This window comes from Maylandia zebra, linkage group LG20 (assembly GCF_041146795.1).
Source record: "Maylandia zebra isolate NMK-2024a linkage group LG20, Mzebra_GT3a, whole genome shotgun sequence".
Classification (NCBI taxonomy): Eukaryota; Metazoa; Chordata; class Actinopteri; order Cichliformes; family Cichlidae; genus Maylandia; species Maylandia zebra.
This window is the reverse complement of record NC_135186.1, coordinates 12,888,488-12,916,013: the sequence shown is the minus strand read 5'-3', so window position 1 is coordinate 12,916,013 and position 27,526 is coordinate 12,888,488. Positions and strand designations below refer to the sequence as shown.

The window sequence follows — 27,526 nt, the reverse complement described above, 5'->3', positions numbered from 1 at the left end:
TATGGAAAATGTTTCATGACCCCAGGATCAACCTGGTCCTAGTCAATGTATACGCTTTCACTGTTCCTGTAAATCTGCAGATTTGGAGACAGCACTTCTGCTGGAGAGTAAAAAGAGCTCTGAGCAAAATCTATTTATTAGAGTTACTCAGTGGCGAAAACACTTACAGCTGTCTATATACATTCATGGGCTTTCAGCGGTATGTTTATAAATGTGCTCATTCTAATTTTGATAATCGAGAAGCAGTGGGTGAAAAATGTCTTGTGTCTCACACAGCTGAATAAACTGTCAAATTAAGCAAACAATTCATATTTAGCATCGAGCAAAACTGTTCAGCTGAAAAGCCCGTCATCGTCTCCCCAAACAAAAGTTTGTTAGACGGCTGAAATGTAAAAATGCAAAAAGTGACACTGTGTGATCTAATAATGTATGTCCAACTGAAAGCAGGACTAAATTACTGCAGCAGATTTGAGAAAGCTTCACACAGTGAACATGACTGAAATCCTGAGAACAGAGGTCTAGTCAGACCATTTCTTAGAAAGTGATAAATATAGATCAGACTATTGCAATGGAGAAATTAAAAACATATCTTCATATAATAATAATAATAATAATAATAATAATAATAATAATAATAATAATAATAATAATAATAATAATAATGATTGCATTTATATAGCGCTTTTCGAGACCCTCAAAGTGCTTTACAATTCCACTATTCATTCACTCTCACATTCACACACTGGTGGAGGCAAGCTACAGTTGTAGCCACAGCTGCCCTGGGGCAGACTGACAGAAGCGAGGCTGCCATATCGCGCCATCGGCCCCTCTGGCCATCACCAGTAGGCGAAGTGTCTTGCCCAAGGACACAACGACTGAGACTGTCCGAGCCGGGGCTGGAACCGGCAACCTTCCGATTACAATACGAACTGCCAACTCTTGAGCCAAGATCGCCTCACGATATCTTCCTAACATAGCTTTTCTGAAACAAGGACAACTAATCTGGTTAATGCATGGCTATGAATAGATGGCCACACCTCTTCTAGACTAGTATTACCGGACCGATACTTTAAAGACTGTCTCATTTGTTGCACTGTGAAGTGAATTTGTCAGAAAGCTACTGTACATGCGTTGGCTTTCTACCTATTATGTTAGCATCACACATCCAGAGATGCAACTGCTTCAGAGCAGATCAGTACAAATGGTCCCAAAAGGCTGAGATCACAAGTTTGAGAAAATACCTGAGTGCATTTTTTAATTCCGCAGCCAAGTGGCGGAGGGCTTTCACTTCGGTGGCCTCAGAATCTCATCTCTGCTTTTCGTGGATGATGTGGTTCTGTTGGCTTCAACGGGTGATGGCCTCCAGCTCGCACTGGAACAGTTTGCAGCCGAGTGTGAAGCAGCGGGAATGAGGATCAGCACCTCCAAATCTGAGGCCATGGTTCTCAGCCGGAAAAGGGTGGAGTGCCCACTCCGGGTCGGGGATGAGTTCCTGCCCCAAGTGGATGAGTTCAAGTATCTCGGGGTCTTGTTTGCGAGTGATGGGAGAAGGGAGCCGGAGATCGACAGACGGATTGGGCACTGCGGCCACAGTGATGCGGACGCTGCACCGGTCCGTCGTGGTGAAGAGGGAGCTGAGTGTAAAAGCGAAGCTCTCAATTCACCGGTCGATCTACGCCCCTACCCTCACCTATGGCCACGAGCTGTGGGTAGTGACCGAAAGAACGAGATCGCGGATACAAGCGGTGGTAATGAGCTTCCTCCAAAGGGTGGCTGGCCCTTAGAGATAGGGTGAGAAGTTCAGCCATCTGGAAGGGGCTCAGAGTAGAGCCGCTGCTCCTCCACATCGAAAGGAGCCAGCTGAGGTGGTTCGGGCATCTGACAAGGATGCCTCCTGGGTGAGGTGTTCTGGGCATGTCCCACCGAAAGGAGGCCCCGGGGCAGACCCTGGACACGCTGGAGAGATTATATCTCTTGGCTGGCCTGGGAACGCCTTGGTGTTCCCCCGGATAAGCTGAAGGAGGTGGCTGGGGAGAGGGAGGTCTGGGCCTCTCTGCTTAGGCTGCTGCCCCTGCGACCCGGCCCCGGATAAAGCAGAAGAAGATGGGTGGCATTTTTTCATCTCATTGTTTCAGTTCAGAATATTGTATGTAATTCTACACTTACTGATAAAAAAATATTGATAAAAAAGCTTTTTTTAATAGAGTAAAACCTTTCGCTTGGAAGGATGTCCAGGCTACATTTGTTAAACGTTAAGCCAAGAGCTGCTCACACGGGCACTTTATTACTATGAATCCCGTACGTAGCCTCAGAATAGTTTAACACAGTTGTAACCCAAGCTAACAGGAGCTAGTGTCAAAATAGTAGCAGTTTTTGAATTTGCTAGCTTACAGTATATGGTTGGCTGTAAGAGGAGGAGGTCGTGAATGTTGCTGTCACCACTGAGGGACAAAAAATTTGTTATGTTCCAAATGCAAGTGCTGTATTTTCATGATGCAGTTTGCTGAAAAGGTAAGAAATGTGACAACTAGGTCTGTTTTTCATCTGAATAAAAGCCTTTTTTGTGTTGCTGCCCAGATTCTGTGTCAAAGTACATCAGCGGAAGAAAAAAAACCCTAAGGCAGCTACTCCCAGCTGGCATTTTCCATTACAAAAAAAATAGCTGGACTCAGACACCAATAATGAATCTACTTTTAAAAAGTTCTCAGTTTTCTTCATGTGATAATTATGATATGAAATGACATTTCTTTTTCACTTTAACAGATAAATAAGATTATTGTTTAAATGATCTGGGCTTTCATTTTGAAAGCAAAAGCCAGACATTTGTGAAGTCTACGTTAACTCCAACATCATATCTTTTCTGACTTATTGTCTACCTTGGTCTCGCGTGATGGGGGCGATTTCTTTCGTCGAAGGAGACAGGCAATAGATGCGTCCACCGTAGATGCGCCCTTCCGTTTCTACGTAGTCCTCAAAGGAGCAGTTCACTCCAGCAGAAAGACTCGGCACATTCTGTGTTTGAAGCACAAGCTAGCGAGAAAAAAAGACAGAAAGCAGAAAGATGAGACACAGCAGAAATTTAAATCAATACACTTCATTAGCAATGGCCCAAAGCAGAAAATGCTGCTCAGACGTGTGGCTCAAAACGCACTTTTCAGCTCATACTCAAAATGACTGTTAGCTACAACACAAAACAAGCTTTATTTAGTCTCATTTCACATCTGCCTTATTCATTTTTCCCAGCCATTAATCTTTACCCCACTCGTCTTATAAAGGACCACGTACAAATTCACGAAGCCTCTATAGAGTAGCTGAACAGATACACAAGGTCAGACAGCGCGCTGTACCTGCACTTCTGACATGGTGACGGAGACGGTGTCTGGCTGGATGGAAAGTCGGACACACTGTTCGACTCTGGTGGTGAAACGCTGAGGCTCTTCTGCTCGTTTGCAGCGATCCTTCCTCGAACATCTAGAGACAAAAAATATGCTCACATAAGCAATAAATGAGCAATAAATACCTGTGTTTTACATGAAATCCACACCAGTCTTGATTCCTTGTTGTGCTTGTATATGTAGAGTACATTTTACTAAGTATCACAGCTAAAGGCATTTGGTCCAAATGTGGCTTTTAAGCACTTCTCAGTTGGGAAGAGAAAAAACAGCGAGATCACTGATTTATTGGATAACCCACAGGATGCTGAGTTTCAGACACCGACTCTGTTCATTAGTTAGTGCATAGATGCATGGAAATTAGAATTAAATTGCAAAGGTGCATATAAACAACCTATGCAGTTACAAGTTTAACACAGGAGAAACAGGAGTATGCGTTAATGATAACATGGCAACCACACATTCAGCACTTTCTTAATAGCAACAGAACCATAGTGTGGTCATCAATATGCCTATTTGTACTTATAAAGCAAGCATTGAGTTAATCAGAGCTATGGTTTAGCAAAGTCTACGAGGACTGATTACCGTGAAGACTGACCATGCATAAGAGTTAAACATAAAGTCCAAAAGAGCAATAAACACGTAGAGCAAGGCATTAGTTCGGGCACTGAATGTACTTGCATTCACTGACTGGCACCAGCTGCTCATTCATGCTTCACCATCAGCGACTCATTCATCAGCTGCTTGGCTACCAGCTGACCAGAAATTCCCAATCATATTAACACTGGTGTACATGCTGTCCTTTACAACTTAACACTTCTCACTGTTGCTCCGCTGAAACCTGGATGTCAGATGTGGCACAGCTTTTTTTTTTGGTTGTTTTTTCACCCCAGCGTCCTCCTTATGTGCTAAACATTTGGTAATGTTGCCTTAATTAAGCTTTAATGTCGAATTACTGCACGTATTTGTGAAGGGGAATTGGATCTCCCAACCGAATCCTCACTGCCTTTTGCATTCTTTTAGTGCTCTCTTAGAGAGCAGAACCTTTTCCACTAAATCAAACAATATAATTAGCTATAAATGGTCAATTCCTATATGCAAGTGTTTCCGACCAAATTAGCAGAACAAGTTTTTAGAAAGTGGCTACTGAAGAGAAAAGGCCAATTTCCTTGGGCTGCAATTATATCCTCAGAAAATGAGTTTAATATTGAAGCTAATGTAGGCTGTGGGGGGCCAGTTTGAGGATGCTGGAATCTAAAGGTCTGTTTTTGACTAGCCAGGTGGGGAAAGGTGAGAAAGTAGTCAGATTTTGACTTCCTTTGCCAGATGTACAGATAATTACAACACCAGGAGTGAATGGAAGGAGAGACTCTTCAAAGCTACAATAACTTTTTCCTTCAACACATTATAGACTGTTCAAAAAATATTAAAGGGACACATTTAATCAAGAGTTTAGCATCAAGTCAATTAAATTTCTGGGATATTGATCTGGTCAGTTAAGTAGACGAGAGGGTTGCTAATCAGTTTCAGCTGCTTTGGTGTTAATTTCATTAACAAATTCTTCCTTCATTCTTCGACATTCTTCCTTCCTCATCTCACTAGGGTCAGCGTTAGTACTGGTAGTGTGAGGCGATACCTGGGCATTACAGAGGATGCACAGGTAGTCCAACTCCTCCAGGATGGCACATCAATACATGGCATTGCCAGGAGGTTTGCTGTGTCTCCCAAGACAGTGTCAAGATTGTGGAGGAGACTCCACAAGACAGACAGTTAATCTAGGAGAGCTGGGCAGGACCGTAGAAGATCCTTAACCCATCAGCAGGACCAGTGTCTGCTCCTTTGTGCAAGGAGGAACAGGATGAGCACTGCCAAGGCTCTAAAAATGACCTCTAATAGGACACTGGTGTGAAAGTCTCTGAACAAACAATCAGAAACAGACTTCATGAGGGTGGCCTGAGGGCCCCACATCCTCTATTGGGCCCTGTGCTGTTCACAGATGAGAGCAGTTTCACCCTGAGCACATGTGACAGACGTGACAGGGTCTGGAGAATGTTGTAATTTGTAATATTGTTCAGTATTTACCATTACCTGTAGGTTGATAACACATTCCCCACCGAGATCTGATGTGCTTTCAAAGTGTTGCTTTATAGTAAAATAGTAAAATGGCCTGCACTTTTCTAGTCCCTAAGGACCCCAAAGCGCTTCACACTACATTCAGTCATTCACCCATTCACACACACATTCACACACTGGCGATGGCAAGCTACATTGTAGCCACAGCTGCCCTGGGGCGCACTGACAGAGGCGAGGCTGCCGGACACTGGCGCCACCGGGCCCTCTGACCACCACCAGTAGGCAAACATGGGGTTAGTATCTTGCCCAAGGATATTTGGCATGCAGCCAGGAGGCAGCCTGGGATCGAACCACCGACCTTCTGATTAGTGGCTGACCTGCTCTGCCACCTGCTCTGCCACCTGAGCTACAGCCACCCCAGTAAAATGAGAGCATTCAGACCATGTTTATGAGTAAGTCACAGGTCTAAGCCTCAGTGTAGGTGACACTGAGTGACACATTTTTTGTCAATTATTGATCCAAGAAAAACAGATACACTTATCTAAATACAATTTTCAAAAGAAAGTCATTATATAAGGTGTTAAATCACGGCATTTGTTGTGTTAGAACACACTGACAAATGCAGTGCCAAAACAGGTTCACATAATGTGGTTACCATGAGCATAAACAGGCAGAACTCACAACTCTGTTGAAGTGACAGACTGTAATTAAGTGCAGAACACCCACTGAGCAACCACCGGAACAACTACATACGACGCAGTAAAGAGTATGCACTTACACATTATGCAGCACACACCAGCCACAGTGAGGGTCTCCTGATCCCAGACAGGCTCCACAGGAAGTGTACTGCTCACAGCTCTCCACTGGTACACGGGTGACCTAGGAAGAAGACGGAGAAAAAAAAACACGCACATAAGCACGCATTCGGCAAACACACTTGGTTAAAGCTGCACAGAAACCCTGTTTACACCACCTTCAAACAGCTTGTACTATATAGGGTTGGTATGAACAGGATCTACTGGAGGTGTCCTGCGTCTGGAACATGAGATTAAAGGAACAAGCCCACTGTGACTATCACAGATAAACAGCTCTGAAAGTGCTGCTTACAACTCCATACTGCTGCATATAAAGGTAGCTAGAGGGAGAAAAGTAGAGGTCTACAAACATGTAAACACACCCTCTGAAGAACTTATCTCTATAATACATATACTCTGTGCTGCCCACAGTTCTGATGCAAGCAAACAATTTGTGTATTTTTAGGCATTGATAATTTCTCCTTGTCGCGCGCCGAAGAATAAAACTCAGTTGCAATTTATTCAAAGCAAAAAGATCTAAGAGCACTGCGCAGATTGTATGCATCAAAAATCAGCTTAGCCCCTCAGGATTAGAGGTGCTAATCTGATCATCAAGATCAGATTCACACTCCCCATAAAGACTGCTGTTCAGCCTATGATGACGAGCTATAACTAGACACATATAGCAAGTTTAGGCACATTGCTTTGTGCAATCGTCAGTGTAGTCGTCGTTTGGTTGGGTAGTGGTGGATCAATACCCGATGGATTGTTGTGGAATTTGATGCTAAAGGGTCGAAATCAACCTGCTGATGTGGCAATCGCATAAGAATTCCTCTAGCCTGACCAAGAGTTTCATTTTTTTGGCTTCAACTAGGATTATCTCAGCTAAAAATATTCGAAATTGCCAGTTGACAAGTTTCATATAGGGTGCACTAGGTACTCGCCTGCCTACAGTTGCTGTGCAAGCACTTTGCAAACCACATCCACCCCACCCTTCCTTATCATACTGTATCTAACTCAATCAAGCTTGTATGACACATGTTGCCACTGCTCTAGAAGGGCAGTGAGGTGGGCCTTTCCTGCATTATGCTCTTTCCTATCTGGGTATGGAAAGGCAGGAAAGTCCCAGAATAAAAAAACAAGCAGGTTTTATATTTTCTGAGTCCGCTAGGGTCCTCTTGGGTTCATGTGATGTAAATTTCAAGATCAGACAGTGAGTGCGAGGTCCACGCACACATCCGCAGAGAATTCACTTTACAATGCACCAACTATGCATATGTCCAGGCAGCAGACTTCAAAGAAGTGCAACGGTAATGACTACTCGGTCATCGGGGCTCGAGCTGTCCGTGTCTGCAGCTGAGTATAATCCAGGCTTCATTCCACCAAATATGAATTACTGCAGTAGAGAGCAATCCTCTTTTGGCTATAGTGCTCTAGACTTAAATGGGAGCTACAGAGTTTTAGTGTGTTTAAAGCAAAGAAGCAATCATGGTGAATTAGTGTAGGTTGCAGCCTTTTTTTGCCTTGACCCACATTAAGTCTGTCTGTCTTTGTCTTTACTATGTTAATTTTGACGATTCTTTTCTTATCGAGTCCCTTACAACTCTCCCAAACTAATGGGTGTACATTCAAAATTAGTCAAAGAAGCTTGCAAAGAAAAGCGTCTGGACTTCTTTAAGTTGCTTGAAGATGTTTCACCTCTCATCCGAGAAGCTTCTTCAGTTCTAAGGTCAAATGGTGGAGAGTCCCAGATATAAACCTAGTGGGAGTATCCCCCCACAGAGGGACAAAAGGACCCCCTGATGATCCTCTAATCGCCTGAGCCAAGGTGTGAAACTGGGTGTGGGTCCCAATCAGCCAGAGTTTCGGGTGAGTTCATTGTGAAACCTGGCCCCACCTTATCATGCGAATTCCTGAGATCAGATGGCCCAGGATGTGAGTGGGCGTTAAGGCGTCTGGGAAGAGATCTCAAAACTGGATTATAGATGGCAGAGAGTTGGTGTCGTAAACCCCCGCCTCTGTTCAAAGATGGTCGCTCCACAGTGGACATAGATGGCTTCTTTCACTCCTAGAGAGATGAGAGGTTAAAACTTCTTCAAGGAACTTAAAGAAGTCCAGACGCTTTTCTTTGCAAGCTCCTTTGACTACGATGACCTGGATGACTGAGAACCTTCACAGACATTCAAAATTAGCTAGCGTAAAGCTGTAAGGCCTTTTCTGCAGCTACATTTTTATTAGGCTGTCTGTCACTTACTCCAAAAACTACATAAACCAGCTTTGTGCAGCACTCCAGTGAAAAATAAGCAATAATCAAATGCATGATACTGTGGTACTGTACTTAACACCATTAAGATAAACATCGAGGATTACTCCTTTTGTCTCCTAAATCTGTCGTAGCTGCCATTTGTGTCTCTGCATGACTGCACTAAGATGAAACTTGATCTCTTGCATAGGAACTGGGGAACCTCTCTATCAACAAGGACATCAAACAACATTGTCCAAATGTATCAGTCTCTTAAAGCGCAACTGAAGATGTATCTGAACATCAGGCCACGGTGAAACTTGCAGAAATTAGCATTGAGAAGTCAACAGATGGCTGCAATTATTATTGAACATGCATGTTGTATACTGCTGCCTTCACCATCTGTTTGCAAGATAATCGGGAAGGACAAGTTACACTGGATTATACCCAAAGTGTAGAAGAAGTTGACTAATTATCCCTTGCAAAATGCTTTAATCACACCTGTGCACATTCAGGTTTAATCTTTTTCTTTTATAAATCCGTAATCTGCAGCGTATCAGAATCTGTGTATTTTATCTGAACTTACTGGATGCTGTTTGGCAGTGACAGGTAGATTGGCAGACAGGAAACTGCCTCAGGCAAGCACACACACACAAGCACACGCCAGTGAGAAAGTTACTCTCTGGACTAAATTGAGAGTTTGAGACAAGTTTTCTGGGGCAGTTGTTAAATTCTTAAATACATCACTGACCACCCAGGATGCATTCACACACGAGAACGTGCATGCACACCTCCTGCTTCCTCAGATAGGCGAGGTACGACATCAATAACACTGCAGAGGCAGGAGGCACACCAGGTGAGCTGGAAGGTGGTGAGGATGAATTCTAATGGCAGCTGCAGACGCAGCAGTGGAAAAAGCTTCAAAGAAGAAACCCTACCTTCACCGTACCGTTTTTCAACTTATTAAACTTCAAATGTTGAATCATGCTCTTTTAATGTCTTATTCTTGAACAGCTGCCGCATGATTGATCAGACATGATTGCATATGTTGGTTTTAATGTCAACATGCTTTTTTTTAAAAATCCCAATTTCCTGTACTCTCTGTTGCTCTGCTTACAGCACCTTCCGCTGCTCAAAATCTTCCCCATTCACATGATTCTCACCTCCCAAAGCAGCCTCTGATGACCACCAGAAGAGCATTTGGGTAGGAGCTGCTCAAGTTGTAGATAGTATGGGGAAAACAGTGTGTCTGTCTCAACTTAACAATGAACTCAATCTGCTTTGATGAACCCTACATGAGTGTCAGGTCTATCCTTTAATATTTTCATGGCTCAGTCATACTACAGTAAAAATGGGACGATAACCTCCTTGCAAACTGGAGAAAAAATCTGTGGTTGCCAGGTGACTGCACTGAAATTTTTCACATTTGGTGACCGACTGCGAGTATTTGAAGCAACCAACCGGTCACCCAGAGGTTCACCATACAACACCCTTCACCTCTGGGCGACCGGTGATCTTGGCAAAAAGATCTGTCTAAATAATTCCTGCATGACTCAAACTCACTGCAACCACTGTCAGACAGATTGGTGAAGGTTTGCAAATAATTGCAGTCTAACTTATAAATGCAGGACTGGATTAAAGTATAATGGTAAACTCCGTTCCTTATATGAGCCAATTGCACATTACATCCCAAGACAGCTTTAATACAAACAGCAAATACCGCAACTAGATGTCAGTAATCCCAGCATCTCTTTCGCAGTCTGTACATATCCTCCTCCTGTGTCACTCTAATGTACAGTTGGACACAATAGCTTATGGCAGATTCATAACATGGTAATAGTAACCTGTGCCTGGTAACTATTATAATGCTACCATTACAAGGCCCAGGCCCCTTACAGGACATCAAATAGCAGCAAATTGCAGTCATTACTTGCGGCTGGACAAATACCACGGTAGTTATACAGCCTATCTGATAAAGGGAGGACGGAAAGAAAAAACATGTCATGCTCAAGCACAATAGCCAGGGAGAGAAGTTTATTCAATGGGATTTTGTGATAGTGGGCCAGATGATGTATTCCATTGGAACAGTTCAATTATTGAGTTTTAGAAAACAGATAATGGGATGGGAAACGGGAGATGCTCAGCCAAAGACTCTTTGTCTTACTGAGGTGGCTGGGGAGCATTGGCGTGTGTGTGTGTGTGTGTGTGTATGTGTGTGTGTGTGTGTGTGTGTGTGTGTGTGTGTGTGTGAGCGAGACAGTACATAAGTGAGCACCACCTATTTATATTAAATATGGCATTTTCATCCGTGGCCTATTTGCTGCTGCCGAGGGGAAACACATTCATCTGTGGACAGTGGCGGGAGGTGAGGCTGGGGGAGGACAGGGGAATTAGGAGAAGAGGTAGTGGAAGACAGAAAGAATGAGATCACGGAGGGAAAATGTCCATTTTAAACATTCATTTTAGTCTTCAAATGATAATGGACAGTGTTTGAATGGGGGGGGGGGGGGGGGGGTGTATCCCCAGCAGCATTCAGATGCTTTTTCTCTTTCTTTTTTGCCATGTTTCCAGAGTGGAGGGTAGAGAGAGAGCAGAGCTGAGGAGATGACTGGGGGGATAGTTTATTACAAATAAATAACTGCTACAAATGAGCCTCTCTCATTTGGGTCATGATAGAGAGCCTCTTAATTTGCCTAGTGGCAGATGAGAGGAAGGAGGAGGGTGGCGGTTGTGGGGTGGGGGAGGTGGATTAGATGGAGGAGGGTGGAAATGAGGAATACAGGGAAGGATAGATGAGAAAGACACACAAATGTAATTGCGACTGATGTTTCATTCCACATATGGGGCCCTTTTGGTCCCAAGCTAGCTGCTGCTATAGGCCTAGCTGTAATTGTCCCATCTGTATAATATGGCGAGGAATATAAGGCGCTATCACTACACAATAGGCTGATGGATGAGCCCAATTCTAAGACTACTGCACAAATGCACACGTTACCAGCAACTAAGTGCATGCAAATATGCTATCTGTGGTAATGTAAGCACGCTGAGGTGCAATGTTTGAATGCACAACTTACACTTTAAATTATGTGCAAAGGATACACTGAAACGATGCTGGATGACTTATAAACACACAAAAATAATGGACAGTCCGAATATCAGTTTCAGTAGTGCTTGTTTAAGAAAAATAAATAAAGTCTCATATCCATTCCCCTGTTCTCTGCCTTTCTATCTTTCTGATATGCCCTCATCTGTCATGAATTTGGCTGGACAGACCAAAAACACACCAAATGAGGCCATAGATCACAAGTAGCCACTGCGAGACACAAACTTGGGCAGAAACAGGCAGAGAGGGGAACAATACAGAGCTTAGCAAGAAAACAAACTCTTGTAGAGTCAACCCTTTAAAAGTGCATTCTTCCTTGCATAAGTTCACGTAGTACTCACATTCCCAAGATGACAATAAAGGGAAACACTGGGTTGAGTCTGTGTTGAGAAACTCAACACCCTACTGTTTGTACACCCTGTTTCCAGTATTTATGCTAAGCTAAGTTGATTATTTACTATTTGCAGTACAGCGTTAGCATGTGCAAGATGAAAGAGATGAAAAGATCTATATAAATAAACCTATAAAACAAACATATTATTTTACATATATTGTCTTCTTAGCCACAGATATGCATGATTCATGGCACCAGAAATCTGCACGAGCAATGAAACCAAAATGATCTAGGATGGCCTCCTAAGTCCTTCTTGACTTCCTGTCTCTTTATCTCACGCTCTCAGTCACTGAGATTTTACAAATCAGCTTCAGCCTGTTTCTTTTTTTTTTTAAACCCAAGTCACGCTGTTGCTCCCAACCACATTAAGACTTCTCCATCGCTCTCCGTTTCAGTGTCTGTCTCTTTGAGTGTCTCACAAATCACATTCTGATCAGCCGATCAGTCATCTCTCTGCCTTCGCTGACAGACAGCAAGGATTTGTGCGCATCCGTGTTTGTGTGTCGGTGAGGAGAAAGATATGTCATCTGAAAAGATGCCAGTGCAATTTTTTTTTAAATATGTAAATGCACGCCGTCAAGTCTTTCAGAAATACAATTAAATTCAAGATTTCAAAAGTTCTCATTCGTTTTTTAAACGTTTTAGACATCAGTAGTGCCATCAGTGTTCAAAAGTCTTGAGCCACACCTCTTATTTTTATATTTTCCTTCCAAGGACCTTGACTTTATTTCCATTTCTATAGTGTTCTTGAGAAATAGGATTTCCGAAGGTCTTTCAAAGCTTTTTTATGGACATTTGCAGCTTATTCATTAATTTTAGTCCAGTCTTCATGCCTGAAAAATTTGAAAGTAGCATTTTTTTGTTTGTTAAACCATTTAACTCTGGCCAATGTAAAAAAGGCCCCTAACTCGCAGGATGAACCAGTGTTGAACCAATTTTAAAGCACTTTTTTTTTTTACTAGCCGCCGGTCGCATAATTACATAAATTGTTCCCATTTCTTGTTTTGAATCAATTATCAAACATAACACCATTTGACAAGCACAAAAAAGCTTTTTTTTGCAGCAACAGTTTGATTTCAAAAACTTGCTAACAGCTAAAACCTTGGCATATCTCAGCACAGTGTGCATCACGTCCTTATAAAATGTGATTAAACAGGAAGGGTGTATTTCGAAAGAAAAAGCAGCAGGACTAAAATACTATCTACAGCAGATGAACAATGTCTGAAAGTCATGTCCTTGAGAAACAGGAGACCTGACATAAGGACCTGAGAGATATATCTGGCCCTTCAGTTGATCTATCTACCATTTGCTAAAGTCTTACCAGAAATGGTCTCCGTAGAAGGGTCGCTGTCAAGAAGCCATTCTTTCCCAAGGAAGGGAAACAGGGAGAAAAGAGTGAGATATGCTAAATTACACAAGAACTGGACTGAAAATGAGTGGAGGAGTGGAGGTCTTAACAGAGGTACAGCTGTAAGTGTCCACGGCCATCTGCAAAACATGGTGGAAGCTCTATCGTGATGTGGGCTGCGTTTCAGCAAGTGGTGTTGGGGATCTTGCCAAAAGTGATGCCACTAGATTTGCAAAAAGCTACCCTCACATTTTGATCCACCACACAATATCATCTGGAAAACATCTGATCAGCAATAGCTTCATTTTTCGGCATGACAATGATCTGGAAGCACAGTGCCAATGGAGTGAAAGCATATCTGGAAGACATATAATGGAACAACACTATGTCATGGATTGGCCTCCCCAGAAGCCAGAACTTAACGTTAACGAATCAATGTTGAAGCTTCTTGAACTGAACAAAAGGCAGCCAACATCCAAGAACAAGAGCTTTGAATGACCTTTAAGAAGCCTGAAGAACTATTCATGAAGACTACTTAATGAAATGACAAGAAAGACTAAATACTACTTTCATACTGACTTTCAAACTCTTTAAAACACTGTATTTCCATGCATTTTCTCTTCTTTCGCACATTTATAAAACAGGGTTTGGAGATTTCATTTTGATAGTGACGTGTACTTTCTAGTTTCTAGTTTCATTACATGTCCAACCTATAACATATCCAGTGGGCTTCACGCAGATTGTTAATGAGCACAGGAGCAACCGCCATCAACACTTCAAGCAGCACTTCCTCTCTTGTTGTCAACTTTAGAAACAGTCTTTCAGAAAAGGCTGGAGACACTTTTTTTCAGCTGTGAAACGCTGTGAAAAGTATATGACAAAAAAATATTTTTTTAAAAAGGGTGTTTTTCATGGATAAATCCTGAAGCAATTCATAGTTTAATTGAAGCATTACACTTGAACTTGAGAGCCCAGCACGCCAGAAGGGCTTCGATGTCACACTCAGAGACAACATTTAAATAATATTCAGCATTAAAAAAATAAATAAACCTCCTTGTCACCAATTTCAATACGCCCATGCAAACAAATGCAAAGGCATGCTCCGAAACTCAACTCAACCAATTAGCTGACAGGGCCAAGGGCATTTCTAGTAGATTTCTGTATCCTCATCTCATTATTTATCCTGTACATGTCTCCAATAATACTTTTTTAGCCACTTGAAAGTTGGAAAAACACCAGGGAAAGTGTCATAAAAGAAGCACACAGCACTCTTTTCTGCATGACCTCCAAGTACAGTAAATGCTGAGTGAATTGAATATGAACCTTGTCTGATGTGGAGCCAGGGGTAGAGTTTCTGTACTGTGCAGTCCAGTACAGCTCAGTACATTTCTGTACTGTAGCAAAATCGATACACGGATGTACATCATTGGACCGTTATGCCACTGTCTGAGAGGCTTCGCAGGGGAAGGAGGGGGCGAGGCCATTCGCTGCTAACTTGCGACCTAATGAAGCTGTTTTACAAGCGCAGTGGCGTGACCTTGCCCTTTGAGTTCAATAGTGCAAATCTGGTCATGATGTTACTACATAGCAAAGATCAGAGACTGGGTGCTGTCTGCATCAATACTAGAAGTAGATCAAAAATCCTCAGGCTGTATTAGTCCAGCTGAAAATAAAAGAATAGCTCATTATGAAGGGGAATTAATGAAGAGGAAGCTGCACGTTAGAATCAGGGCGGATAATCATATGATAAGTAAGTCCTTTGGTGCAAAGGTACAGCAGAAATCAATAGATTATGAGCTGTAATCCACTTAGTCACTTACTTTCAAGCAGTTAGGTGATGTCATCCATAGGGACACGCAAGGAAAAAGAAATATCTGTCTTGGTGACGTCATCGACAGAGGGTGATGACAGTATGAAAAATCTCCCTTTAGCGCGCGGCTTTTATTAGATCAGAACAATTTGAACATGTAACGAGGAAACAACAGCAATGATAAAATTGATTTAGTGCCGCTGCTTGTTTTTATGAGCACAAAAATGATGCGATATCACTGAAAAGACAGAGACGGACCCAAAGCTGGAGGCAGACAAAGATACATGGAGTGAAAGAACACCGTGAGGCTGTGTGTGTGTGTGCGTGTAGGAGTGTGTGTCTCACAAAGACACAAAAGGAGCCGTGTGTAAATCCATCGCTCGCTAATCGAAAACTCTCCTCTCGCGGTGAATCAGTTTTATGTTTTTGCACTCTACATTCGCGAGCCTTCTTATATGTGACTCACTGCTGCTATACAGATATGCGGTCTATACGCTGCAGTCCAATCCACTACTTTTAATTATGTGCGAGTGAATATGGGAAAAGGTAAATTGCTCTGTCAAGCTGGGAAATGGGCTTTTTGATGTTTGAGCTCTCATCACTTGGCATTTCTATTATTCAACAAGGAGAGAAAAATGAAGGGATGAAGAGGAGGAAGAGAGGAGGAGGAGAGGACAAACAACACCAAGGTACACCTCACTCCTGAATGTGACTGTCACAGAGTGTGCATGCACATCAGCCAGTAGGGTGGAGTATCGCTGATCATCTTGTAGCGGGAAGTTGTCTCTCATTGATGCAGATCAAGCGCACCCTATATTGCAAAAGCACTCCCATGTTTGGTTTAAATAAGTGAAAAAAACTTTCATCCAATCAAAAACACACCATGTTTCAATATAAAGGCGACTGGCTGCCAACATATAACGACTTTACACATTGATGATGTCAGTAATTTGTTTTCAGCATGTCCTGCTCCCCTCGAGAGGCCGAAAACGCCAAAGTAAAACAATGCTGAGACATATTTACATCCTCAGGCTGACTTGGACTTCTGCCATGAATCTTTGTTATATCGGCAGTGCGAGCCATGATAGAAGTCTTTCTACTTCTTATACAGTCTCATACGGTCTCCGTCCAGGAATATACTGACATTTGGGAATCCTTATGATGATGATATGATTATTATTCCTTATATTGAGATGATTATTCGTATTTTCTCACTGATAAATTCAAAAACTGTAGGGAAAAAAGTAGCTGGAAATGCACAGGAAGAATTGACAGGCCAAACGCAATAGCTGCAAGCTGTTGCGTTTGGGTAGGTTAGGTTTCATTATAGGGCAGGGGTGGGCAACTCCAGGCCATGAGGGTTGGTGTCCTGCAGGTTTTAGATCTCACTCTGGGTCACCACATCTGAATCAAATGATCAGTTCATTACCAGGCTTCTGGAGAACTACAAGTCATGTTGAGGAGGTCATTTAGCCATTTAAATCAGCTGTGTTGGATCAAAGACACATCTATAACCTGCACAACACCGGCCCTGGAGTTGCCCACCCCTGTCATAGGGTCTCAGAGGAGCTTGCAGTTATGATATAACTATGGTGTAGATTTCCCCCTAGTTTTGGCCCAAACCGTATAAATAGGACGGCTGCATCAGGAAGGGCATCCACCATAAAAATCTGTGCCAAATCATACTGCATATTATATATGAAACAAGTGTTTGTTAAAATAATTAACAAATACAGTTTATGTCTGGCACAATAAAGTCGTTACAGTGTGATTCCCCACCTTACCTACTGGACATGGACTACCGTCTGGGAGTTTCTGAGTAATTTTCGAGATGCCAGAACTCTAAGTGAATTCTAACCTGTTACTCAATCTTTGAGTAACAGTTCTATTCAGAGCCCCGGAAAAAAATACAGTTTTTCTTGGCTTGAAAAAAATGCAGAAGTTTATAGATCCCAAGGCTTGGCGAGCAACCTTAAACCCTAACACATTAACTAGTGTCCAAGCACCCTCTGGCTAGGAAGAGACTCGTCATCGGCAGGCCAAGAAGGCTATGCACACACTCTGATCCTTTATTGTCTGGAACACAAGTTCACATGCAGCGGTGAGGGGCAATCCTCATTCTACTCTCTATGCTCTGTGAAGCCACCAGTGGGAGAGCAGTTACCACACAAACTCACTCTGACTGAGAGAGACTGACATGCGAACCCTAAAAGAATATTGCAAATACGAAGCAGGAAGAGTTAGACAAAGGAACAGAGCATATTCTCCAAACCAATTATATTTTCCCACCTTCTCAGCTCTCACCCATGCTCGCTCCCTCCTTTTCTGCTTCATTCTCTGGCTGGACTGTAAATTTGGTCAGTGGTGAAGCTCTGGAAGTGAAAGGCCATTATCTGCTCTCCTAGGAGTTGGTCAATCCATTTTGTCTTCTCTGTCAATTAGTGTGATTCTGACTTTCATAGGAACAAAATTACACAGGCAGAGAATATGCAATTTTAAAAAAACAAACAAATTTCCACTGCGGCATCGGTCTCTAGCAAAAATGAGCTTACATGGTTATGCGTCATGTAATTCTGTCAACATTCAAAATGTTGACAGATGGAGATGGATGGCGCTCAGTATAACTGAATGCAACATCAACAGGAAATTAGCTAAGGTTTAAACAGAGGAAAACAACAAGTGTGTCTCCCTACCAGCACCATTGAAGGTCACAAATTAGCATTCCTTGACTGTTGTTCTTACTATGAAGTTAACCCTCATTCAACAAACTCTCCAGGAAGTCACTGTGTTCCAGAAACCTCTTGTAAAACTGCACCTTGTTGTTTTTGCGTTTCTGTGTGGATTTCATGAGCAAAATATAACATGGTGATTACAAAAATTGAAACATAATGTACCTTTCAGATTTCCTAAAGCTAGCTTGCGCTTGCTAGCTCTTAATATTTGATATTGGAGCGGCACTAGTCATTATTTTTACTTTACCCGACCCTGGATTCGTAATAATAATCTGCTCCTCGGGTTTTAAAACAATTCCTCTTTAAAGTGCAGCAAAAAGAATCCTCCATGTGAATGCCTGTACTTCTTCACTGGCTACATTAGTAAAATGTAACGGATCAACTTGGATCGTGTCAAAGAAGAAGCATTGTGAATTCAACAAGGCTTCTCTTCTAGCAGCTGACCTCCTACTGTCACTGCACTAACGTGCAGCAGACATATCAGTGCTCATCAAAAATAAAACACTACCTTTAATAATTGAAAATTACTTTCTGGTAGCAATAGCAGTTGCAGATGAAAGGAATTAGAAGGGAAAATCTGCAAATGCTCTCAGCATGAACTTTCTTCATCCTGCTGAGCAGCTGCTAAGCACTGCTGGCTGAAGCAGTGAGTTGTTGGACAGAGGCCTAAAGTTGTATTTGATATCATTTAGAGTGTCTTTTCACAGATGAATATTCTTTGTAATCCTCAAGGTAACCCAGAGCAATATATAGTGCTAAAAAAATTAAGGGAACACTTGAGCAATTTTTTAACTTTGACTTTTGTGACGTTTGGTGGGATTTTGAATCCAGTCTTCAAAGGGTTGAGGATTATAGTTTCCAGTGAACGTTATTATATCATTTTGCCCTCATAAATTACATAGCTGGGCTGAGACCTGACCTACTGTACTTGTGTTACAAAGGCTCTTTAGTTATCTGAATGCTGGGTAGATAGAAAAGAAATACAGCAGCAACACAGTTTTCTTTTCTCCCTGCGCCCTCGTGCTACATTCATATAATTTCAGGCAGATGCTGTACAGCTTTTGAAGAATCAAACATTTTATTTTTATTTTATTGCATGAAAGGACAAGACCACGATGGTAAAGTACAGACTGAACCCAGAAGAGAAAAAGAACATATTATACTGTTAACAGAACTTAGGCTTTTGCAAGCGTCTGGACAGACAGCATGCTAACACAAAGCTCGCCAAGAACCCAGAGTGATATTAAAGCCGAGTGTCCCAACCCTGAGAAGTCAGGGTTGAAGCTTGAATTCTCTCTGCCGGTTCATGTTTTTGTGTCGATCACTTTGAATTCTTTTTGTCCATTTTTCCTTGTGTTGTCAGCTTTGTATTCATATGTAAGCACTAAAAGAAAGATCCTCTATGTGTCCTCTTTGGGATGATGACACTTGTGTTGGTGTGTCGGACTGTAGCTTAAGGTTTCAATTGTTAACTGGTAATTATTAGACAACACATTTCAGGTCATTTTACAAAGTAACAAGAACGCAATGTAACGATTAGTGCAACATAATAACTTTCTCCGGGTAATTAAGTAACATATTGCATTCGATTCAAAGAAAGTAACAAGCAATGTGTAATACATTGCCTTTTTTTGAATAACGACTCCAACAGTCGACTTAATCAGCTATTTCGTAAGGCACCCTCAGTTACCAAAACCAAACAAGCACCAAGCTGAAGGTTAAAAACAGTTCAAATTCTTTTAACTGCAATAAGGTCATCAGTATACATTTTCTGACAGGTGTCTGCATCCCTTCCATCGAGAAAAAAAGAGGTAGACTGGTATAAACTGTTAGCAGTTAGCGAGCAAGGTAGAAAGTGAACATCTAAAATTATTCTGGCTGAGGTTATTAAAAACCATAAATGTACCAAAATGCTTTAGACAGATCAAGCCAAGCAAAAAACAAACGATGCTTGGAACATAATAATGTGCCACTGGATTATTATAGCAGTATCACAATCAATCAATCCGCTATGGTCTAAGTGCTGCAAACGTTATAATCAGATGGAGAGCACACGTAATCGGATGAGAAAATAAGAGGCAGACATTAATAATGATTATGTTGCTGCATGTTTTGTTTTATTTTCTATCAAAAAAGTATGCTCTTGACTCTTCTTTCTACACTAACATGTTATTCTTTTTTAGAGAGTTAGCCTAAAGATGTGCTCTACTTGAACAGCACTAATAAATACATATATAGAATAATGAGTGAATTATTTTTTAAGGACTTGTGTCTATTCAGAAAAAAATGAAATACTAAAAAGCATGTGAGTCATCTTAACAGAACAGGGCCCAGACACAGGGTTGATACATGGTTACTTTACAAGCTGCTTAGATTTCAAAAGAAATTCGTCCTTTTCCTGTGTGCAGTGTTAAAAATGTAGGCGGTCACACACATTCTGCTGCATTTAATTGTGTTAATGTTGTAACTGGACCTGGAGCATAACTATAAATAATTTGGGCACTGAAATTACATTATGAATCAACTCTATCTTCGTGTGCATACATAATTCAGCGCGAGTTTCCAAAATCAGCACGTGTGTCCCCGACTCAGTGTAATTCAATATGCATTTAGGCATTTTCTCTTTAGAGTACATTTCAGCTTCCTGGACTGATCAGATTCTTATTCTCTCCGTCACGTCAACAACTACGACATCCATTTGTATCAGTTACACTCCACTTCCTCCGCGTGCTTATTCAGACACGTGGAAGTCAATTAAGTCTAATCGCTGGTAAATTACACAGCACTTACACGCCGGTTACCGTCTACGTAGCGAGGAAGTCTCGTTGAAGGTTATCACATCAAGGTCATTAACCATTATGAGATAAGAGTCGTGCAGGTAAAGAAGGGATGAGCGGGAGAGTGGCGACTGCTGTATCAAACTCTCATGGATAAAGGCATTTCGAGATAATGACACGTATACGCCAGGATTTGATCGTGCATATCATAATGCTGTGCAGATGAGGTCAGTGTGGGAAAATGAGAGGCCACGGAGTTTAACCAATTTAACGTCACATGCCTGTGTATAATAATACTTATCATCTTTTCAGTTCTGTGGTCGCTTGGTGCAATGGCTAAACTGTAATTTTCTGTTGTTGATCAGGTGTTTTTTAGATGGAGAACCAAGGATTTTTGTGAGGAATATCCTGAAGTAAACATTCAAGGGTTGCGTGTAATGTGTATCCCCGGTGGAAGGAAGGTATGCACGGCTTCATCCTATATGGTGCATTTTAAAATTCATGACATTAATTAGCACCTAAAACTGTGCATGTGTGTGGAACGCTGCTTAAGCTGCAAATGTGTTCATGCCCAGTATGTGGTACTATATGTGAGTAATTACCTTGATTGCTCACTCCCCCCGTGTATATTTTTAATATATTTTTCCTCATCAGCTCTTAATGGTGCTCTTCAAGTGTCTCCATTTTCTTCCTCTCCCTCTCTCTTCCCAGCCTTCACTTATTTGCAATGAGGGCGTTTGTGTGTTCGTGTATGTGTGTGTGTGTCTTTCAGTATGCCAGCAAGTGTACATGTACATAAAAACAGCTGTGAAACTGTACATTAAAAGGCTCATCTCTAGTTTAGACGTGGTCATCTGGAGTGTTTGTGTATGTGCGTGTGTGCACGCACTTCTCCTACCTGTTTATCAGTGAGGGCATATAAGTACTGATGATCTGGGCTGAAGAGCAAATCTCGCAGGATCGGGCTCCCGTTGCTCACCACAACATTTTCATACAACACGGCAGGCTGGGAAATGGAGTTCACCAGTATCTGTAAGAGAACAGAGGAAAACGGTAAAGCCACGCTTATAATGCAGTCATAGATGATCGTTTTACAACTGTGTGAAAAAGAGAAGCCGCGATGCTCGTCTTTGTTGCTACAAAAATGAATCCAAAGAGCTCACAGTTTTTAGTCAAGTGTAGAAATAAAAAGTTCAGCATCTCAATCAAAGTTGCACATTCTGATGTGTCTGTCTGATTAGATGCAACGGAAGCTATTCATGGCGAGGTGGCGCTCAGAAACCTTAGAAAGTAAATAATACTTTGCAACTTTAAGAGACTACGGGAGAAATAACTTTTGGCAATGAACGACTGAAGAGACTACCAGTGACAGTGGTGAATACTGTTGATTGACGTATGACCTGAAACCGTGGTCATTAGAAGAACACCTCGGCAAATGGAGCCAAGAATGTCTGCTCGCGATCAGCTGACAGCTCCAATGCAATGAACGAATGTTTACGTGCCTCTAGGGTTACGATTGGAGTTGTCACAAATGATCACTTTGACCTCACAGGATTAGGCCTGTGAGTCATTACTGAGGACAACCCTTAACTACGCTTGGCAATCTTTGGTTCATCCAAGTTTCTAAGCCTTTCTCCATAATATAGGGTTGGTGTAGGCCTCAGCAATGATAAGTTAGACCTGATGGAGTTAAAGGATGTGCCTTTGCACATCTATAGAGTGCTTCCAGCTTCCAGCTGCTATTTCTAAGTTGATCTATGGAACATATGTGACCCCACCAAGTACCCCAAACTCCAAACATAAACTCCTGCCTCAAACTGACCCAATGTTCATGTTGAGAAGCATCACCATCGATGAGACCTAACAACAGTTCAAAAGTCCACAAAGTCAAACCCAAAAGTAGGCACATCAGGTTCGAAGTGCAACCAGGACCATGTTTTTTCTCCTCAACATTAACATCAAATTATCCCCCAGGGTCAAATCATTAATGTAGACATATACCGTACCATCCTGATATGACTCCCTGATGTTTGCTGTTTTGACAAATGCCGAGCTCCAATGAGCGTCAAAGAAGAAGAAGTATAAGTGGTCAGACTGGGGGCAATCTAAGAGTAGTGCAACCCCGCCCAGACAAATGACCTTGAAGAAGACGTCATGTTCAGGATGGTTTTGACAATCTGACTATTTGACTATATCGTGCAACACTATCATTCATTTTCTCATCCAATACGTGGAAATTAAAATGATGCATTCACTTCCACCTCATGTAACCGCAGCCTTTTCATCTAGTGAAACACTTCAGAGGTTTCCTTAAAATGTTGCCATCAGGCGAAAAAATGCTACTAAAAGCGACAGATTACAATTGAAGTATCTTTATTTCAAACTTGCAATTCTAATATTTGTTATGTTGCCACGGTACTCAGGGTGTACCAACAACATGCAGCTATATGATGGTTCTTTGGTTGCCGGTGTTTAGTCTCCTAACAAAATTACAGCGTTATGAGGGTCACTCCTCCTGCAGCAGCAAGTAAATCTTTTTCAGCTTCCCTCTTTCCTTCTATGTCTGGATCTTTCTCTTTCTAATTTCCGACCCTCCATCTGCTCATCCATCACCTGACAGAAGTATAGTCTGCTGAAACTTTTTCTGTTTCTCTGCACTCGCTCCACCAGCTCTTTCTCCCTCTTTTTTTTTTTGATTTCTTTCTCCTCCTCCTCCTCAGTCTCAACAGTCTCTGTGATTATTATCTGCCAAATCACTACCAGAGTTTCCTTAATCTTTCTCTGAACAGAAGGTTCATTAACAGACAGGCTGTCATCGCTGTATGTGCTTTTGATGCTTAAGAGGAGGAAGCGGCTTTGGTTAAAAGTCAAGTGCTCTGGCAAATCAGCTTTGAGGAGATACTCAGTGGGATAAAAGTAGACTGAAACGGGAAATAAGAGGTAAGTCTACAGCAGTGAGAAACTGTTTTCTTGCCTAATTTTGGCGAAGGAAGTGGAATGCTATCTGCATAAGAAGCGACCTGTGTAGCAGACTGTGTCTGAGCGTTGTGATCTGATCAGAGAAATTGCAAATTGCATAACTTTTGTTGACTTTTAAAGAGCCTTTTCCCCGCTCGTGCTATTGTTGTTCTGTGTGAAGGAGGTGCATCGCGCTAGTTACTGTGCAAAGGTCATTTGTTTCAGCAGCCCCCACCGCCCCTGCGTCGCACCCACACGATAACGCACTAACACAAACAGACACACAAACCGTAACTTTTATTGACATCGAGCGAGCGTGGCCTTTCGTCCGCTTGTTTTTCTGGCTCTGATGATTTTGCTCTCTCTCCCTGTCTCTTTCTGTGTGTCAACAACAGCGGAAAAGCACACAGTCGCACACTCGCACATTTGCACGCAGACACGGTAAGGAAAAGAGAGAGAGAGCTTATTTGATGATTCTAAAACTGCTACTCGTCCTAGGCTGCGGGATCATTCCTGATGAGCAAAGAACCGTGGCGGAACGGGGAGGGGGCAAGAGCAAAGAGCGTGCTCTGCCCTACAGCTCGGGGCAGAGGGCAGTTGGAGTGGGATTCAGGTCAGCTGGCACAGAGGAGACCGCAAACGGAAACAAGTGACTGTAGATTCTCATCGAGTCTACCAGCCCGCAGGTTCTTTTGCTCTCCTTCCGTGACCTTTGCACTCGGGAAGTTACTGTGTCCAAACAGAGACTCCATGCTGATGAAGTGGCAGCACTTAAAACCCTACAATAATCTTCCTCTGCACATTACATGAGATCACTCTGCTGCACAGGTTCATGTAGAATTGATAAGAGTGGCGAGCTATTTTACAGAAGCTTCTCTAACATGGCATGTGCATACCTACATACACATAAATTCTCTTTTCAGTGTCATCTGTGCTCTACTAAATTAAAAGTCATAAAAGGGAAAAGAAAAGCAACACCGGGGGGCATCTGGAGTTCCTTTATGGTCCTGTTTTGTCCAGTTTCTCACTTTCTGGAACTTATTATAACAGCAAGCCCTAGCTATAAGATAAAAGCAGCTCTCCTCTTGGAAAAAAAAGAAAAAGCTCCTACCTGTTTTCAAAGGCACTTATTAAATATGCTTTTACAACCACTCCCAGGATGATTATAAAAAAAAGCAACCCATAAAGCCTACTGCTTTGATGTTACTGACAGCTTATGAGTCATTAAAACAGACTGTGTAAGTGTGTCTGTGTGGTTTTTTACTGATTAGTTTACCTCTTTAGAACGAGACAATCATACATATTTTTAAAAATCTTGCTCAGCGGTGCCATTCACCGACGAGCGCGCTGAACATTAATTGCTGCTATTTGCATTCTAATTATCCAGTAATCAATTTGTTTTAATGCATTAAAAAAAGAAAGAATAAAGTGGCATATCAATGCGGCGACTCAAAGTGTAGCTGAAGGGTCGTGCAGAGCGGGGATTGCTGCACTGCACAGAGGTCCATTTATATTCCAAGCATGCAGTTAATGCTCTTTTCTCAGGTGATGTACATTGAAGAAGCAGGAACAGGTTGCGCGTCGCGGTTAAGGACAGCGCAATAAGACATACATCATGTCTTCGACCTTTCCGATGAGGGATGGTCTCTTTATTTTGGGTTCTGAATGGAAGTTAAAGGTGACTTTTCCTGATGAGTTTGCAGCCCACGTGCTGACTTTGGTGGCACATCCGCTACTTTTCCATCCCTTCGTGTTCCACTCTCAGACCTCAGTGTCTCTCTCTGTCCTCCTGGGATTAGACTCATTACCAAACCAATGGCGATATTAAGGACATTGTAACCCTTAAATGCACACAAACACTGCTCAGGTAGACAAAAAATACACACACTAATATTTAGAGCGTGCAAGCCAATGTCAGCGGCAGTTGTCGGTGCCATCTGAGGCCATTACAAGTGAAAGTGATTCATGATCAGATTCCAGCAGCTGCTGCTATGGTTAAAGTACCTGTCACTCACAACATCTTCACTGTGAAAAATGATGCGTGTTCAGAGTTTGATAAAAGAGTTTCTTTGGCTTCAAAGCGGATTGTTTTACTGAGCTCACCTCAGCTTACAAGGCCTGAACGTGTGACGCGGATTTATGATGTCACGAGCTAATGAAAGATTTACAGAGCTGAGATGTGCAAATTTGAAAACTGAACCTGGTTCTTCCTGTTAAAAGGGAGTTTTTCCCTTCTCACTGTCACCAAGTGCTCACTCTGATTGTTGGGTTTGCTCTGTATTATTGTAGGATCTTTACCTTGGTATGATCTTCAAACAAGCCTGAAGGGGAATGTTAAGCCTCATTTGGGTTCAGGCTGAACAACCTTTTTGGTTTCTGCTACAGGAAAACAAACGTGACTCTTTGAAACATGGTATGAAAATGTCAAAGCCTCATGCTTTTGTGACCCGTTATGCACCCTGACTGATCCACAAGGTTTTGTCTTCTATAACAGTGTCATACTTTTCTCAATGTTCAATTTCAGCGGGAGACAAAAAAAAATCCAATTGCTAACAAAGGTCCTCTCCTTGAAGATCTCCGTCTCAATTTGTGTAACAACCTATAGCCAGATGTGGCAGACAAAGAGTCTCGTAGGAAAAGTATCAAAGTCTTACATTTTAAATATTTAGCTAATAGTTAAAATGCAAGTGTAGAAATATCTGTTATACGGGCGATACCGTTAGCACTGCTCCCTCACAGCAAGAAGTGGGTATCTAGTGGTGTTATGCTAATTGATGATTCTAATATAGGGGACTTCTTGCAGTCATGGATCCGTACAGTCTTTGTTGGTGTTGTCCAGCACAGTGTCATGCCAAAGCGTGACAACAGACCTGCTGCTGCACTGTCACATTTTCAGTGCCTTGCCTTTAATACACTCTGCCTGCAGAGCGGGAGATATCACAACACCACTACATGTTCCACTCCACAATAATTTGTCAGTGTCACATTTTGCTTCGCAAAGGTGTGGTAATGGACGTTTGTTCAACAAATATATTCAACAGTCTTCTGAGTGAGCGTACAGCAAACGATTTCACTGAATGCAGAACTTTAAAGCTTTCGGCATCCGACACCACCTAAAGCTTCAACTACCCATAGCTACGGGAGTGTTAACAGGCTCCTAACATTCAAAGCGTTTGTAATTTAGTTTGCTTGGACCAGGTGAATGTAAGTACAATCTTTCATTTCATATTGTATAATCAGCTCTAAAGGGAAATATGTTTAATTGCTTTATGTTTTCTGGTCTGCTTTTTCAGAAGGTTTTCATTGAAACTAGATGCCTGCAGTTGTAAGACGACACTGTGAGGGCAGCAAGAGTGAACCGAAACAGTAAAGGTTGCAAGTCCACAAAATCCTGAGAGTTTGTTTTTTGTTGTTCTCTCTTACAGGCAGATTAAGCCTGATGTCATATCATTAGCTGAAATAAAGACAACTAGCTGGCAACGTTTTCCTGCATATTTTGATCTGTGAACCATTTGTCAATTATTTAACGTGCTTGTGACGTCGGTCCTTTTCACAGATAACACTGTCATACTGCAGCTTTGAGAGGTCAAATGCATTAAACTTGAGAAAACACCAGCAAACAGAAAAAGGCAGCAAAAGCACTCAAAACACAAAGGAAGTGATATAAAATTCTAATTTAATTCAATTCAATTGTATTTACATATAGCACCAAATCACAAGAGCAGTAACCTCAAGGTGCTTTATATTGTAAGGTAGAGAACCTGCAATAATACAGCAACAACAACAACAATCAAATGTCCCCCTATGAGCAAGCACTTGGCGACAGTGGGAAGGAAAAACTTCTTTTTAGCAGGAAGAAACCTCCAGCAGAACCAGGGAGGGGAAGCCATTTGTTAGCATCAA

General features: G+C 42.0%; 1 protein-coding gene across 4 annotated transcripts in view; it reads right to left on the bottom strand.

Annotated features, from left to right (window-relative positions):
• LOC101472406 (plexin-A1) overlaps nucleotides 1–27,526 on the bottom strand; it is a 314,386-nt gene that overhangs the window by 144,171 nt on the left and 142,689 nt on the right. For all 4 annotated transcript variants that reach the window (XM_004570017.4, XM_004570018.4, XM_076877989.1 and 1 more), the window contains exons 4-7: nucleotides 21,564–21,695; nucleotides 6,244–6,344; nucleotides 3,348–3,471; nucleotides 2,877–3,030 (exon numbers count right to left, since the gene is read on the bottom strand). In XM_004570017.4, coding sequence (XP_004570074.1) covers nucleotides 2,877–3,030; nucleotides 3,348–3,471; nucleotides 6,244–6,344; nucleotides 21,564–21,695 — 511 coding nt within the window. The remainder of the gene's footprint in view (nucleotides 1–2,876; nucleotides 3,031–3,347; nucleotides 3,472–6,243; nucleotides 6,345–21,563; nucleotides 21,696–27,526) is intronic.